Genomic DNA, 15,436 nt, shown 5'->3' with positions numbered 1-15,436 from the left:
ATATGGCTCTTTCCTAGTGATGCAATATCGGCTTTATGAAGCCGATAGCCGATATGACGCCAAAACGTGAATATTGGCCTTAATTATCGGCCGAGCCGATTATTGGTCGATATTGTGGGTGCGTTAAGTAGCTGAGTGTTCAGTGAGCGAATGCTCACTCTGAGCGCTGAGCGTTTTTTTTTCTCCACTTAACGGTCTGCTCTAACAGCGCTGAGTTGCTAGGAGACGAGAACTTTAATCACCACCTGTTGTCTTTCTGCCACTATAGCTAACGTAGGTCCAAATGGCGAGAATCCTTGCCGTTACAACGTTGGCTAACGTCGGCAAATTATCAAAATGGAATTTAAATGTAATGTTATTGTAATGCATTTATTTTGCCATCTGACAGGCGTACCAGCATCCTTTTGGCATCCATCTTTATTTTATTTTTTTGTTCAGTGATGATGATTATGACGTGGTTTTTGGCTCAAACAGATCATAGTTCAAAACTGCTCACTTGTGCCCTGAGCAGCTCAGTTAGAGTGTAATTGAGCAACTCGTTAAGTGAATTCTGATCACTGATCGCTGACTGAGCGCTCAGCTATTTAACGGACCCTGTGTCTCCCTCTCTCTCTGTTTCAGTTCACTTCATTTCGCTCTGAACTCAGGAAGGAGAGAGAGGTTGAAGACAAGCCAGAGATGTTCAGCTGTGCCAGGATAAGAGCTCACTGCGTATGCGACAGACAGACAGACAGGCAGGCAGACAGACAGACAGACAGGCAGGCAGGCAGACAGAGAGGGAGGAGAGCTGGAGGTACAGTGTAGATAACCTACAGTAGATGGAGTTTGGCCAGTATCTACATTAATTATGAAAGTATGCAGAGTAGCTTGGAGATTGTGGGCAAAGCTAGGCCTGTTTGACACGCTACTGAACACTGTTAATCCTCACACTGACACACACACACACACACACATACACACACACACACACATACACACACACACATACACACACACACACTTACACACACACACACAAACACATACACACACACCACCACCAAGAACAACCAATCACTGTTAACACTTGCAGTCCCCCAAACACACACACAGACATACACACATCGTACACACACCACCACCAACAACAACCCAGTCAACCCGCTTTCTGAGAGAGACATGTATGCACACATACATGCACGCATACACACATACAAACACATACACACACGTACACACACACACACACGCGCACACACACACACACACACACACCCACACACACCCCACCCACCGTGTGTGCCATGTAGGGCTGAACCCCCCTGATCCTGGAGCATTCTGGAAATTCCCTCTCCGCATGGCGCTCTGTGTCAGGTGACCATCAGTGCTGGTTTGTGTGTGATGTGGCTAGGGAGAGGTGTGGTATTGGTGATAGTGTCTGCATGTGTGTGTGTGTGTGTGTGTGTGTGTGTGTGCGTGCGTGTTATGATATGTAACAGTTCAAGTTTCAAGTTACAATGCAACATCTAGAGAAGCCCTCAGGTGTGGGTTAACATCTAGAGAAGCCCTCAGGTGTGGGTTAACATCTAGAGAAGCCCTCAGATGTGGGTTAACATCTAGAGAAGCCCTCAGATGTGGGTTAACATCTAGAGAAGCCCTCAGGTGTGGGTTAACATCTAGAGAAGCCCTCAGGTGTGGGTTAACATCTAGAGAAGCCCTCAGATGTGGGTTAACATCTAGAGAAGCCCTCAGATGTGGGTTAACATCTAGAGAAGCCCTCAGATGTGGGTTAACATCTAGAGAAGCCCTCAGGTGTGGGTTAACATCTAGAGAAGCCCTCAGATGTGGGTTAACATCTAGAGAAGCCCTCAGATGTGGGTTAACATCTAGAGAAGCCCTCAGATGTGGGTTAACATCTAGAGAAGCCCTCAGATGTGGGTTAACATCTAGAGAAGCCCTCAGGTGTGGGTTAACATCTAGAGAAGCCCTCAGGTGTGGGTTAACATCTAGAGAAGCCCTCAGATGTGGGTTAACATCTAGAGAAGCCCTCAGATGTGGGTTAACATCTAGAGAAGCCCTCAGATGTGGGTTAACATCTAGAGAAGCCCTCAGGTGTGGGTTAACATCTAGAGAAGCCCTCAGATGTGGGTTAACATCTAGAGAGGCCCTCAGATGTGGGTTAACATCTAGAGAAGCCCTCAGGTGTGGGTTAACATCTAGAGAAGCCCTCAGATGTGGGTTAACATCTAGAGAAGCCCTCAGATGTGGGTTAACATCTAGAGAAGCCCTCAGGTGTGGGTTAACATCTAGAGAAGCCCTCAGGTGTGGGTTAACATCTAGAGAAGCCCTCAGATGTGGGTTAACATCCCTCTCTGCTAGTTCTGTCCTGGTGGGAAGCTCTCAGAATGAGGAGCCGGGATCTCCACCAACACTGCCCTCAGCAGATGGTGACTCTCTCTCTATCTCTCTCTCCATCTCTCTTAGTCTCTCTTTCTCTCTCGCTCTCTCTCTCTGGTAGTCTGTGACAGATTGAGTGAGTAGATATATCCTCGTGCCACTAGCTTTCATTAGTGTGGTGACGTGTGTGACACACACACACACACACGCGCACACACCGTCCTACCTGGTGCTTCAGCTCTGATTAATACTCATAACTATCTTATCACCTAGCTGTCTGTCTGTTACTCACTCAATCACTCCCTCCCTCCTCCCCTCCCTCTCTCTCGCTCTTACATTTACTCTTTCCTCCTCCTACACACAGCATTCCTCCTTCCACCCACCTCCGTGTCATCCTGTCTTCTCTTGTCGTTTATCTGCGGGCCTCGGCCCATCATCCTGTCACTGTCAGCCATGTGGGCGGAGCCAGGCGCCCTGGAGCGCGGAGCAGCCCCTTGGCTCCACTGCGGCTGTCAGTGTCGACATTCTACTGTCAGAAATCAAGAAGTGAGCCTGGTCGATTCTCCAGCGTCAGACCAACGCAGTGGCAGTGGAGCAGCTGTCATTAATCACAATGGATTCATTTCCTTAGCGTCTGATGGTTGATGGTTGATGCTGACGGACCCAGTGGAGTCAAGCCCTTAGTCTGTAGCATGTAGTCAACATGTGACCTGTAGTCAGCATGTAACGTGTTGTTAATATGTAACGTGACGTGTTTGCTGTGTAACATGGAATGTGTAATGCTGGGAGGGAATCACAAAATAATGTGATTTAAATTTACTAAAGAGTCTCTCTCTCCCTCTCTCTCGCTCTCTCTCTCTCTCTCTCTCCCTCTCCCTCTCTCTTGCACTCTCTCTTTCTCTCTCTCTCTCTCTCTCTCTCTCTCTCTCTCCCTCCCCATCCCTCCATCACGCAGGTGGCGTGGGAGGAGAGGAGAGGCCATGTTTACCAGGTGAGATCTGACTGAGAGCCGGAGAGCCAATCAGGAACCCCCATGGCTGGATCTGGATCTAAGTGAGTCTCAGATCCCCCCCTGCTGGATGCTAGGGGAACTGAAGCCTAAACATGCTCTTGTGTCTTAACTGTTAATGTTGCGCCTAGTAAACTAGTCAGGCTGGGTCAAATCCAATTTGCAAATACTGTGAATTAAAACTGGAGGTGTGCTTGATTTAGATCATGTAGTAGAGTGACACCGGGGCAGCAGCCCCCGAAGTGCTAGCTGGGAGCTAAATCAGGTGCACCCTGCCCATGTGTGTGCAGGGCTCAGATGGTGTTGTGAAGTCGCCATGGGAAGCTGCTGTAGCTGTCCTGACACACACTCCCTCCCAGACGACCATCACAGCAAGTTCAAGGTTGGTTCACGTCCCACTCTCTCCCTCTCTCTTTCTCACTGTCTCTCCCCTTCCTCTCTCTTTCTATCTCTCCTCTCCCTCCCTCTCTGTCTGTCTATCTCTCCCCTGCCTTCCTGTCTCTCTCTCTCTCTCTCTCCTGTCACCCCTCTCTGAAGTGTAGCAGTCATGTGTGTGTAAAGGACAGAGGGCTCTGCTGGTTCAGCTCAGCTCAGTCATGTGACCCCGCTGTCATGGACTCTCAGATGACCGACCCGCCTCATATTCCCGTCACGTCAAATCATTAACCACTTTGACTGCCCTGGGCGCACAACACTGCTTTTGTCTGTGGTGTGTGTGTGTGTGTATGTGCATGCGTTGTTGTGCGTGTGTGTGTGTGTGTGTTTGATTTGATTCCCTGAAAAAGGCCGCGTCCTTGTTATTGCAAAACCCTGTGTGAGTGGGTGTGTCCATGGGTGGGCGTGCCCATGGGTGGGCGTGTCCATGGGTGGGTATTGTCCATGGGTGGGTATTGTCCATGGGGGGGCGTGTCCATGGGTGGGTATTGTCCATGGGTGGGTATTGTCCATGGGTGGGTATTGTCCATGGGTGCGCGTGTCCATGGGTGGGCGTGTCCATGGCTGTATGTGGTGTTTTGGTGATTTGATTCCCTGATACTTGCCCTTCAGGTGATCAACGTGGATGATGATGGTAATGAGCTGGGCTCAGGTGTGATGGAGCTGACGGAGGCGGAGCTTATCTTACACACGCACAAACATGATGGCGTCAGATGGCCCTACCTCTGCCTGCGTCGCTATGGTTACGACTCCAACCTGTTCTCCTTCGAGAGTGGCCGACGATGCCAGACCGGACAAGGTACGTTCTGATCTCTCTCTCTCTCTCTCTCTCTCGCTCCCTCTCTCTCTCTCTCTCTCTCTTTTAATTCAAATGCTTTATTGGCATGAATGTCAGGTGAACAATATTGCCAAAGCGCCGAGAATACAATTCAATAATTACATGAGAAAACAAATTAATTAAGTTAACAGATAGGAAAATAGGTTGATGGTTGGGGGGTCATGTTGGGACTAGTTGGGACATGGGGCATGGGGCAATTTTGGGTTCTTCCTGTGTCCTCCTAAGATCACGTTACAACTGTAGGCTAACTGACTTCCTCTTCAGAGGTGTTATCTTTATTGACTCAGGTGCAAAGGAATGTTTACTCAGGACAGGACATCTGTTGTCACTAACCTGTTATAATAACACAGTTCTACCTAAAGTGAAGTTTATTCATTATTCTTAGTAAATTGATTACTACATGAGAGTAATACAAATGTATTGATATAATACAGTATAGAAATATACTACAATGTGTAAACAAGTGTCACTATCACACAGCCACAACAAACGGTGCCGCTAGCTGCAGTAAGAAAGATATGAGCGGATTGCCCTGAAACCAACCAAACAGATCTGTGAAATGAGACACCTCGCCGATGTGTAGCTAGTTAGTCATGGCTCTGATCTGTTCAATCTGATTCTGCAACGGGAGTTGATTATCCGCAATGGTGAAACAGCATGTTCGATTTCATTTCTTACATAGGCCACCCGCATGTGCGAAGATCAGATCCAATCCCATACGGTTCTCTACCACTGCCTTCGCATGCTAGACATCTCCTCATTAATCAAACCCAAAGCATCAGTTGTTCTGTTGTACAATGTCCCGAATGCCACTGCAAGTTTCTCAATGTCCGCTAATAATTTGACCCCCACGCTCGGCGCAAAGAAAAGCAAAATATCTTCCCAGACCCCATGTTGAGTGAGTAGGCCGTCCACAACCCCCGCCCTAGTCTCTCTCCTAGTACGGCGGATTTCAGAATGTTGAATCGGTCTTTCTCCCACTATCCCTTTAACATGCACCGCTACTGCTGAGTCCCAATCCTGATGGATAATCACCCCAGGCAAGATAAACCCCCAAAAACAGGAACCCGTCCAGTTCCTTGGTAGGACCGTATAGGCCGTCTCCCCACAAACCCAGTAGACACCCTCTAGGGTACGCAAGTTCCATCTACCACATTTCCGGGCATCGCAAAGCTTAGTATGCAGACACTGGCTGTGCCCCACATCTTTAGCTCAAGGACTCTGCTTGAACAACAGCTGCCACGGCTGTCCCTAGTTTTGGAGTGCTAAGCCTGGACGCTATTCTACCACGATGTTGTTAGTCTGGAGTGTTCTGGCTCTACCAGCTATCCAATCTATTGGTGTACGTTTACTTTGAGGCTTACTCAGCTTAATCTGTGTCGGGTGTCGCGACCACCTTACATTAACTAGCTTGGCTCCAGTTGGTTTTCCCTGCTACCTTTACTGCCACATGGGTGATGAGCAAGATCTGATAAGGTCCCTCCCACTTTGCATCTAATGTCTCTTCTTTGAAACTTCTTTATCATCACGTACTGGCGGCGATGACTGGGGATCTCGCTCCATGCTGCCAGTGGGTCCTGGCCACAGCCATGCTCAATTACTCACAGTAACCACTCAACGTATCACTAGTGAGATGAACATCTGCTTGCCACAGATGACCTTGAAAGGGCTAGGGCCCGTCTCCCGATTGTGTGTTGCTCGAATGGAGCAAAGCACGAGACTCAAAGCGTCGGGCCAAAGAATGCCCTCCTGATGACTTAGTTAGATGACTGGTTAGTAGTGAGGGACTGTGAGGTTGTTAGTAGTGAGGGACTGTGAGGTTGTTAGTAGTGAGGGACTGTGAGGTTGTTAGTAGTGAGGGACTGTGAGGTTGTTAGTAGTGAGAGACTGTGAGGTTGTTAGTAGTGAGGGACTGTGAGGTTGTTAGTAGTGAGGGACTGTGAGGTTGTTAGTAGTGACAGGTTGTTAGTAGTGACTGAGGTTGTTAGTAGTGACTGTGAGGTTGTTAGTAGTGAGAGACTGAGGTTGTTAGTAGTGAGAGACTGTGAGGTTGTTAGTAGTGAGGGACTGTGAGGTTGTTAGTAGTGACTGAGGTTGTTAGTAGTGAGGGACTCTGAGGTTGTTAGTAGTGACTGTGAGGTTATTAGTAGTGAGGGACTGTGAGGTTGTTAGTAGTGAGGGACTGTGAGGTTGTTAGTAGTGACTGAGGTTGTTAGTAGTGACTGAGGTTGTTAGTAGTGACTGCGAGGTTGTTAGTAGTGAGAGACTGAGGTTGTTAGTAGTGAGAGACTGTGAGGTTGTTAGTAGTGAGGGACTGTGAGGTTGTTAGTAGTGACTGAGGTTGTTAGTAGTGAGGGACTCTGAGGTTGTTAGTAGTGACTGTGAGGTTGTTAGTAGTGAGGGACTGTGAGGTTGTTAGTAGTGAGGGACTGCGAGGTTGTTAGTAGTGACTGTGAGGTTGTTAGTAGTGAGGGACTGTGAGGTTGTTAGTAGTGACTGTGAGGTTGTTAGTAGTGAGGGACTGCGAGGTTGTTAGTAGTGACTGTGAGGTTGTTAGTAGTGAGGGACTGTGAGGTTGTTAGTAGTGACTGTGAGGTTGTTAGTAGTGACTGTGAGGTTGTTAGTAGTGACTGTGAGGTTGTTAGTAGTGAGGGACTGTGAGGTTGTTAGTAGTGACTGTGAGGTTGTTAGTAGTGAGGGACTGTGAGGTTGTTAGTAGTGACTGTGAGGTTGTTAGTAGTGAGGGACTGTGAGGTTGTTAGTAGTGACTGTGAGGTTGTTAGTAGTGACTGTGAGGTTGTTAGTAGTGACTGTGAGGTTGTTAGTAGTGAGGGACTGTGAGGTTGTTAGTAGTGACTGTGAGGTTGTTAGTAGTGAGGGACTGTGAGGTTGTTAGTAGTGACTGTGAGGTTGTTAGTAGTGAGGGACTGTGAGGTTGTTAGTAGTGACTGTGAGGTTGTTAGTAGTGACTGTGAGGTTGTTAGTAGTGAGGGACTGTGAGGTTGTTAGTAGTGACTGTGAGGTTGTTAGTAGTGAGGGACTGTGAGGTTGTTAGTAGTGACTGTGAGGTTGTTAGTAGTGAGGGACTGTGAGGTTGTTAGTAGTGACTGTGAGGTTGTTAGTAGTGAGGGACTGTGAGGTTGTTAGTGACTGTGAGGTTGTTAGTAGTGAGGGACTGTGAGGTTGTTAGTAGGGAGTGACTGTGCTTGTCAGACCCGTAATGTGAGGCTGTGAACTTTGACTGCCCTGCAGGGATCTTTGTGTTCAGGTGTGTGTGTGTGTGTTGTGCAGGGATCCTTGTGTTCAGGTGTGTGTGTGTGTGTGTTGTGCAAGGATCTTTGTGTTCAGGTGTGTGTGTGTGTTGTGCAGGGATCTTTGTGCTCAGGTGTGTGTGTGTGTGTGTGTTGTGCAGGGATCTTTGTGTTCAGGTGTGCGCGTGCGGAGGAGATGTTCAGGTGTGTGTGTGTTGTGCAGGGATCTTTGCGTTCAGGTGTGTGTGTGTTGTGCAGGGATCTTTGTGTTCAGGTGTGTGTGTGTGTGTGTGTGTGTGTGTTGTGCAGGGATCTTTGTGTTCAGGTGTGTGTGTGTGTGTGTGTTGTGCAGGGATCTTTGCGTTCAGGTGTGCGCGTGCGGAGATGTTCAGGTGTGTGTGTGTGTGTTGTGCAGGGATCTTTGCGTTCAGGTGTGTGTGTGTGTGTGTTGTGCAGGGATCTTTGTGTTCAGGTGTGTGTGTGTGTGTGTTGTGCAGGGATCTTTGTGCTCAGGTGTGTGTGTGTGTGTGTGTTGTGCAGGGATCTTTGCGTTCAGGTGTGCGCGTGCGGAGGAGATGTTCAGGTGTGTGTGTGTGTTGTGCAGGGATCTTTGCGTTCAGGTGTGTGTGTGTTCTGCAGGGATCTTTGTGCTCAGGTGTGTGTGTGTGTGTTGTGCAGGGATCTTTGCGTTCAGGTGTGCGCGTGCGGAGGAGATGTTCAACCTGCTGCAGGACGTCATGCACAGCAGCAGCATCAGCGTCGTGGAGGAGGCGGTGCCAGAACCTGGCCACGCCCCCCCGGACCCTGACGGCCTCCACACGCCCACGAGTGAGCACAGACACTCACACTCACACACACACACACACACACTCACACACACACACACACACACACACACACACACACACACACACACACACACACACACACACACACAGCTCTCCGTCTCACAGGTGTGTGTCCTCTCTGCAGCTCCAGGCTACTCTGTCCCTGCAGGAAATGGGATCGCTGGCTTCCTGTCGCTTGGCGAGGCGTCGTCACGGCCGGCCAGCCGCCACCCGTGTGACCCCTCTGTGGGCCAGGAGGCCACACACACCCTGCTGGGCACTGACCAGGTGGTGAGCACACACACACACACCCACCCAACACCCACAAATACACTTGCACACATACACTCACACATACATACATACATACATACATACATACATACATACATACATACATACATACATACACACATACATACATACATACATACATACTTACAAATACATACATACATACATACATACATACATACATACACACATACATACATACATAAATACATACATACATACATACTTGCACACATACATACATACACACATACATACATACATACTTGCACACATACATACATACACACATACATACATAAATACATACATACATACTTACAAATACATACATACATACATACACACATACATACATACATACATACATACATACATACATACATACATACATACATACATACATACATACACATTTTTCAAAGGTTTGAAGAAAGTATTGCTTTTCCCCAAAAAATATATTGATTATGAATTTATCATTTAAAAAAATGTATGGGTCCTAAATGAATGTTGTGTTTATCTGAGATGTCTGAGATGTTTGAGGTTTGGTTCCCACCTCTAACGCGGCTCTTGAGCCAATAGTATCAGCATGTTGGTACCACGCGGTACCTCTGTCTGGAGTTATCCGAAGTCCTAATGGCCTACTATAGGCTCATATGTCTCCATCAAAATTTGATCTATACTATTATAGATTCTAGATGTGATCTATACTATTATAGATTCTATATGTAATCTATACTATTATAGATTATATATGTGATCTATACTATTATAGATTCTAGATGTGATCTATACTATTATAGATTATATATGTGATCTATACTATTATATTCTAGATGTGATCTATACTATTATAGATTCTAAATGTGATCTATACTATTATAGATTCTAGATGTGATTTATACTATTCTAGATTCTATATGTGATCTATACTATTCTAGATTCTATATGTGATTTATACTATTCTAGATTCTATATGTGATCTATACTATTATAGATTCTATATGTGATTTATACTATGATAGACTATATGAGATCTGTACTATTATAGATTCTATATGTGATTTATACTATGATAGATTCTATATGAGATCTATACTATTCTAGATTCTATATGTGATTTATACTATTATAGATTCTATATGTGATCTACACTATTTTAGATTCTATATGTGATTTATACTATGATAGATTCTATATGTGATCTATACTATTATTGATTCTATATGTGATTTATACTATGATAGATTCTTTATGTGATCTATACTATTATATTCTAGATGTGATCTATACTATTATAGATTCTATATATGATCTATACTATTATAGATTATATATGTGATTTATACTATTATAGATTCTAGATGTGATCTATACTATTATAGATTCTAGATGTGATCTATACTATTGTAGATTCTAGATGTGATCTATACTATTATAGATTCTAGATGTGATCTATACTATTATAGATTCTAGATGTGATTCTATACTATTATAGATTCTATAGCTTTAACTGTCTCTCGCCCTCTCTCTTTCAGGTTCACACGTACGTCAACACCTCAGGTGTTCAGGAAGACAGACGCCCACGACCCAGAAGCCACACCCCTTTGGAACTGCGTTTGTCCAATCCGGAGAGCTCCTTTGCTGCCCCGGCCAATCCCCTGGCGGAGGTGGAGCCCCAGGTAGTGCTGGAGGCGGAGAGTGTGAAGTTTGTCCTGGGTCCCACCCCCGTCCAGAAACAGAGACAGAGAGGGGCGGGGGATAGGGAGCCAGGGCCCGGGCCTGGGGGAGCGGAGGCTGGGGCCGGAGTTGGAGCTGAGGCTGGGGGAACGGAGGCTGGGGCTGGAGTTGGAGCTGAGGCTGGGGGAACGGAGGCTGGGGCCGGAGTTGGAGCTGAGGCTGGGGGAACGGAGGCTGGGGCTGGAGTTGGAGCTGAGGCTGGGGGAACGGAGGCTGGGGCCGGAGTTGGAGCTGAGGCTGGGGGAACGGAGGCTGGGGCCGGACAGAGGGACAGGGAGGTGGACCCTGGGTCCGGGGTCAGGAGTGGGAGTTTACAACCTAGCAGCTCCAACGGATATGTAACCTTAGCAACCGAATGTGACACAGGTTACGACAGTGACGAACGCACGAAAGATGCCCCTCCCCCTCTGCTGCCCCCCGCCCAGTCGAGCGCAAAGCTCCACAATGGAATGAATCACGTCTCCACTACTGTTCCCTCCTCCAACCCCGCCCCCAGACGCAACCGCCCTGCCCGCCCCACCCCCGAGCCCTCCCACAATGCCAATAACTCCGCCCAGCGGCGGGCGGCTCTGCTGAACTACGAGAACCTCCCGTCCCTCCCCCCCGTCTGGGAAACGCCCAAACGCTGCTCCGCAGGCGAGGAGGAGGACGACGACGAAGAGGAGGAGGAGGAGGAGGCTTACAGACGACCAAAGACCCGCTCCCTCAACGGCTACCGCCACCACCTTCACCACCGCCCTCACCACCACCGCCAGCTCCAGCACCCCCTGCTAGACCCCATGCATAACTATGTGAACACGGAAAATGTGACCATGCCGCTTAGCGCCAAGCTAGACTCCGCCCGCCTGGCGCGGAGGGATGGAGGGGGGGGCGCGGCGCCCACAGTCTTTAACTTTGACTTCCGGGGCGGTGCCGGGGTGCTGGGGGGGCCGGACCCCCTGAGGCAGCTGAACTACATCGAGTTGGAGATGGAGAGAGGCTCGGACTCCAGCGGGACGCACACCCCCAAGACCCCCACCACGCCCCTGCTAGCCACGCCCCTGCTGGCCCTGCCTCCGACGCCCACGCGCCGCACCGAGCTGTATGCCGTCATTGACATCGAGCGCACGGCCGCCATGTCTAGCCTGCAGAGGGCGCTGCCGCGCGACGACGGCACCTCCAGGAAGACAAGACACAACAGCACTGACCTCCCCATGTGACCTCTGACCTGTCACATGACTGAGACCACATAGCACTGTCTTAATCCCCCCCCTTCTCTGTCTCACCCATGTCTTCCCCGTCTCTGTCCCCCCTCTCCACACTCACACACACACACTTACATGCGCACACACACACACACACACACACACACACACACACACACTATGCTGTTGAAGGGCTGCCATTGTTGCCATTCATTTTCTATCGCAAATTCCCAAATGTGGATGAAACTAGATGAAACTAGCTCTTAACTTGGAGTTCCAGTATGACCCTGCTGTAGTTTACCATGAAATACTGTCTCTAAGATAGCGAACTACACCTTTAATTCAGGGCCTGTGTCTGATTGGCTGAGACAGACAACAGGCCATAAGACTGCATCTGGTTTTAAACATGTTTGTGTTCTTATTTAAACATGGTACTTGGTACACCACAGAGTCACTTTAGCCACAACATGCAGAAGGAGAGCAGCATTCCATGCAGACCAGGGTAGACCAGGGCAGACCAGGGTAGACCAGGGCAGACCAGGGTAGACCAGGGCAGACCAGGGTCAAATACAGATCAAATACTGTTTTATTGTATTTGAGGTGTGTTTATTTTCCTCCAATTTTGCACTTTTGGGACAGTTCCATTGGTGCTGTTGCACTTCATGAACAAAATCAAGTGCACCTTGAGTATTTGACAATATTTGCAAGTGGTATTTGACTCAGGTCTGCTAACAGAGGAGTCCTCGCTCACTAAACAACAACAACAACAACTACAACTGTTTACCACTCTAAGCAATCATAAACATGGTCTTCATAGGAGCCCTTGTTCCAAAGACTTCATCTGTTACCTATATTGCTGTATCATATTGTAAAATGTATTAGAAGTTTTAACTTGCATTATATTTTTTCTACCTACTTTAAACGAATGCGTAAATAAATATAGGAATTGTACAAATAAGTAGTTTACTAGATATTGTTTATCAAACAAATAAAACATGTTAAGGGGGGCGTGCCATGTTTAAACTGCCAAATGTCATTTACCAGCATGTGATTGGTTACTGACAATTAAGACTGATTACTGATAGGTCAGTAAAAGATCACTGATAACAAAAACATTTCCTGTTCGCTGTTCTGATTGACTGAGCCTCCCAGTGCAGGAGAGCACCATGCAGTGAGAAGTGACTGCATTTACTGAGTAAAACAAAATGCCACAAATATTGTACACTATTGAAACTGATTCTGATATTTGCATTTTTCAGGTATGGATATAATAAGTTTACCGGAATGTCTGTATTTTTTCGGATGTAGAAAAAGCATAGTCTATTTTGTGATGTTCCACATCCTTCATCCTATGCCATCAGTGCAACACAAATGGCAAAATAATAATACAGTACAAACATGCAACCTGTTGTGTCCTTTGAAGCCGAAACGCACACATGAATGGCTAGAGCGTCCACCGATGACATCACTCACACACACACACACACCCTCATCCTGTACACAGCAAAATGTATTAAATGAAGGTGGTCCAACTGAAGTCCTCTGAATCTCTGGTTCAGAACGGTGCTGGTTGGGAAAGTTGTCTAGAATATTTAACGCACAATGTAGAATGGAAGCCTCTTATCTCATTCGAACGGCTTATCACCATCCCTCTGAGAGAGACCTACCAAACCCTGAGACCTACCACATCCAGAGAGACCTACCACCAGTCCAGGTAGGAGCGGACTGTGTCAGTTTACACTCAGGGTGTCTTAAAAGCTGTTCTATTCTCAAATTTTACTATGAAACAAACATTAAATCTTAAAGACTTCAGGAACCGTTAATTTGTTTGTAAAGACACAATTGGAAAGCAAAGAGCATTTTATGTAGATCTTGTTATGCCTGTTGAATGACCTCAAAGCCACTCGTCGAGACCTGGTCAGGGTTTGATCTCCGCTGGCGCCGGGGCTATCATTATGTAAATGAATGTTACTGTTTGCATCACTTTGCAGGAGTAACAGCTGCAAATACTCACTGCACTTGTCTGAATATATCTCCGTTGTAAATAAAGTCTGTGCTTGACTATCGGACTTGAAATAAGTGCAAGTATTCACCGGTAGTTTGTATTTTAGTTGCAAGAGCTCCACAATACTTTTGAGATGACATTCTATAAGAGGTTCTTCATTCTAAACGAGGTTCTTCAGAGGATCTCAAGCAGTAGAACATCCTGTCCTGGTCAAGCAATAAAGGTTATGTTATACCTGTAGGTAGGTTCAGTGGCGTGCACAGACATTGGGGGGCAGGTTCTCAACGAAATGAGGGCACCTTGCACAGCGAGATGTTTACGGTGTGGGTGGGGTGCTGACAGATAATTTGTATTTTGATTGTCGCGGGAGTTGTTGATGGGGGGGGGGGTGCAAACAGAGTTTTTTGATTGTCGCGCGAGTTGTTGACGGTGGGGGGGCTGTGAGACTTGGACTTAGATATTCAGCTTAAAGGACAATGCTCGTTTTTGACAACCTGGACCTTATTTACGACATATTATAAGACGTTTGACTCACCGAGATCACTTTGGTGTAGTTCGGAGGCATGTAGAAGAAATGTAAAATCCAGCGCGAGCCAGTATATCCATGTAATGGCGGTGGTCGGGGCACTTAGAATGCAGTTTCTAAAAATCTATTTTCTGCCGCGAAACGGTTGTTTTCATCAATCTGTCTTGATGAATCGCTAGTTGTGCTTACATAGAGCATAGGCCTGTTGTGTTGTTTTTCACATGCCTCTGTAATATGATCTTTAGAAACGTCTTTAGACACGAAATATCTTCCTCACTTGCTCCAGCACGCATGCGCACAGCGTGCTGGAGCAACGATTGCGCGCTGTGCGAATGCGTGCTGGAGCAAGTGAGGAAGCTATTTCGTTTCGAAAGATGTTTCGAAAGATCATGGCATGTGAAAACCACAACAGGCCTATGCTCTATGTAAGCACAACTAGCGATTCATCAAGACAGATTGATGAAAACAACCGTTTAGCGGCAGAAAATAGATTTTTAGAAACTGCATTCTAAGTGCCCCGACCACCGCCATTATGGATATACTGGCTCGCGCTGGATTTTAAATTTCTTCTACATGCCTCCGAACTACACCAAAGTGATCTCGGTGAGTCAAACGTCTTATAATATGTCGTAAATAAGGTCCAGGTTGTCAAAAACGAGCATTGTCCTTTAAGTATACTGATAGCTTCACATGCTGTACCAACAACAAATTCTAGCGACACTGGTCGTGTGGCGGTCATAATTACGTTAAATCCATTAATTGATTATGACTAGCGTTTAGCTTGTTAATCAGTTGGGCAGTCGGCTAATTTAGGCTCAGCTGTTTGGCGCTGTATGACTATGACTTAGTTCACAACAGAGACAAATAAATGCAAGTTATAGTTTGGCAACTGAGGCTTAGGGGGCAAACAATACACTCGTTTCGTTTATGTGTTACCTGGCTGGTTAGCTG

General features: G+C 46.9%; 1 protein-coding gene across 1 annotated transcript in view; it reads left to right on the top strand.

Annotated features, from left to right (window-relative positions):
* The window catches only part of LOC311317034 (fibroblast growth factor receptor substrate 2-like), a 43,660-nt gene extending 31,081 nt beyond the window's left edge, over positions 1-12,579 (top strand). The window contains exons 2-7 of the mRNA XM_084448027.1: positions 3,332-3,429; positions 3,676-3,767; positions 4,433-4,619; positions 8,588-8,737; positions 8,882-9,024; positions 10,569-12,579. Of these exons, the coding sequence (XP_084304153.1) occupies positions 3,702-3,767; positions 4,433-4,619; positions 8,588-8,737; positions 8,882-9,024; positions 10,569-11,969 (1,947 nt within the window). The 5' untranslated portion in view covers positions 3,332-3,429; positions 3,676-3,701 and the 3' untranslated portion in view covers positions 11,970-12,579. The remainder of the gene's footprint in view (positions 1-3,331; positions 3,430-3,675; positions 3,768-4,432; positions 4,620-8,587; positions 8,738-8,881; positions 9,025-10,568) is intronic.
* Positions 12,580-15,436: the final 2,857 nt, after the last annotated feature.

Source organism: Borostomias antarcticus (genome assembly GCF_949987555.1).
Source record: "Borostomias antarcticus genome assembly, chromosome: 13".
Taxonomy (NCBI): Eukaryota; Metazoa; Chordata; class Actinopteri; order Stomiiformes; family Stomiidae; genus Borostomias; species Borostomias antarcticus.
Note: the sequence above shows the minus strand (reverse complement) of the source record. Positions and strands in the feature narration are given on the sequence as shown.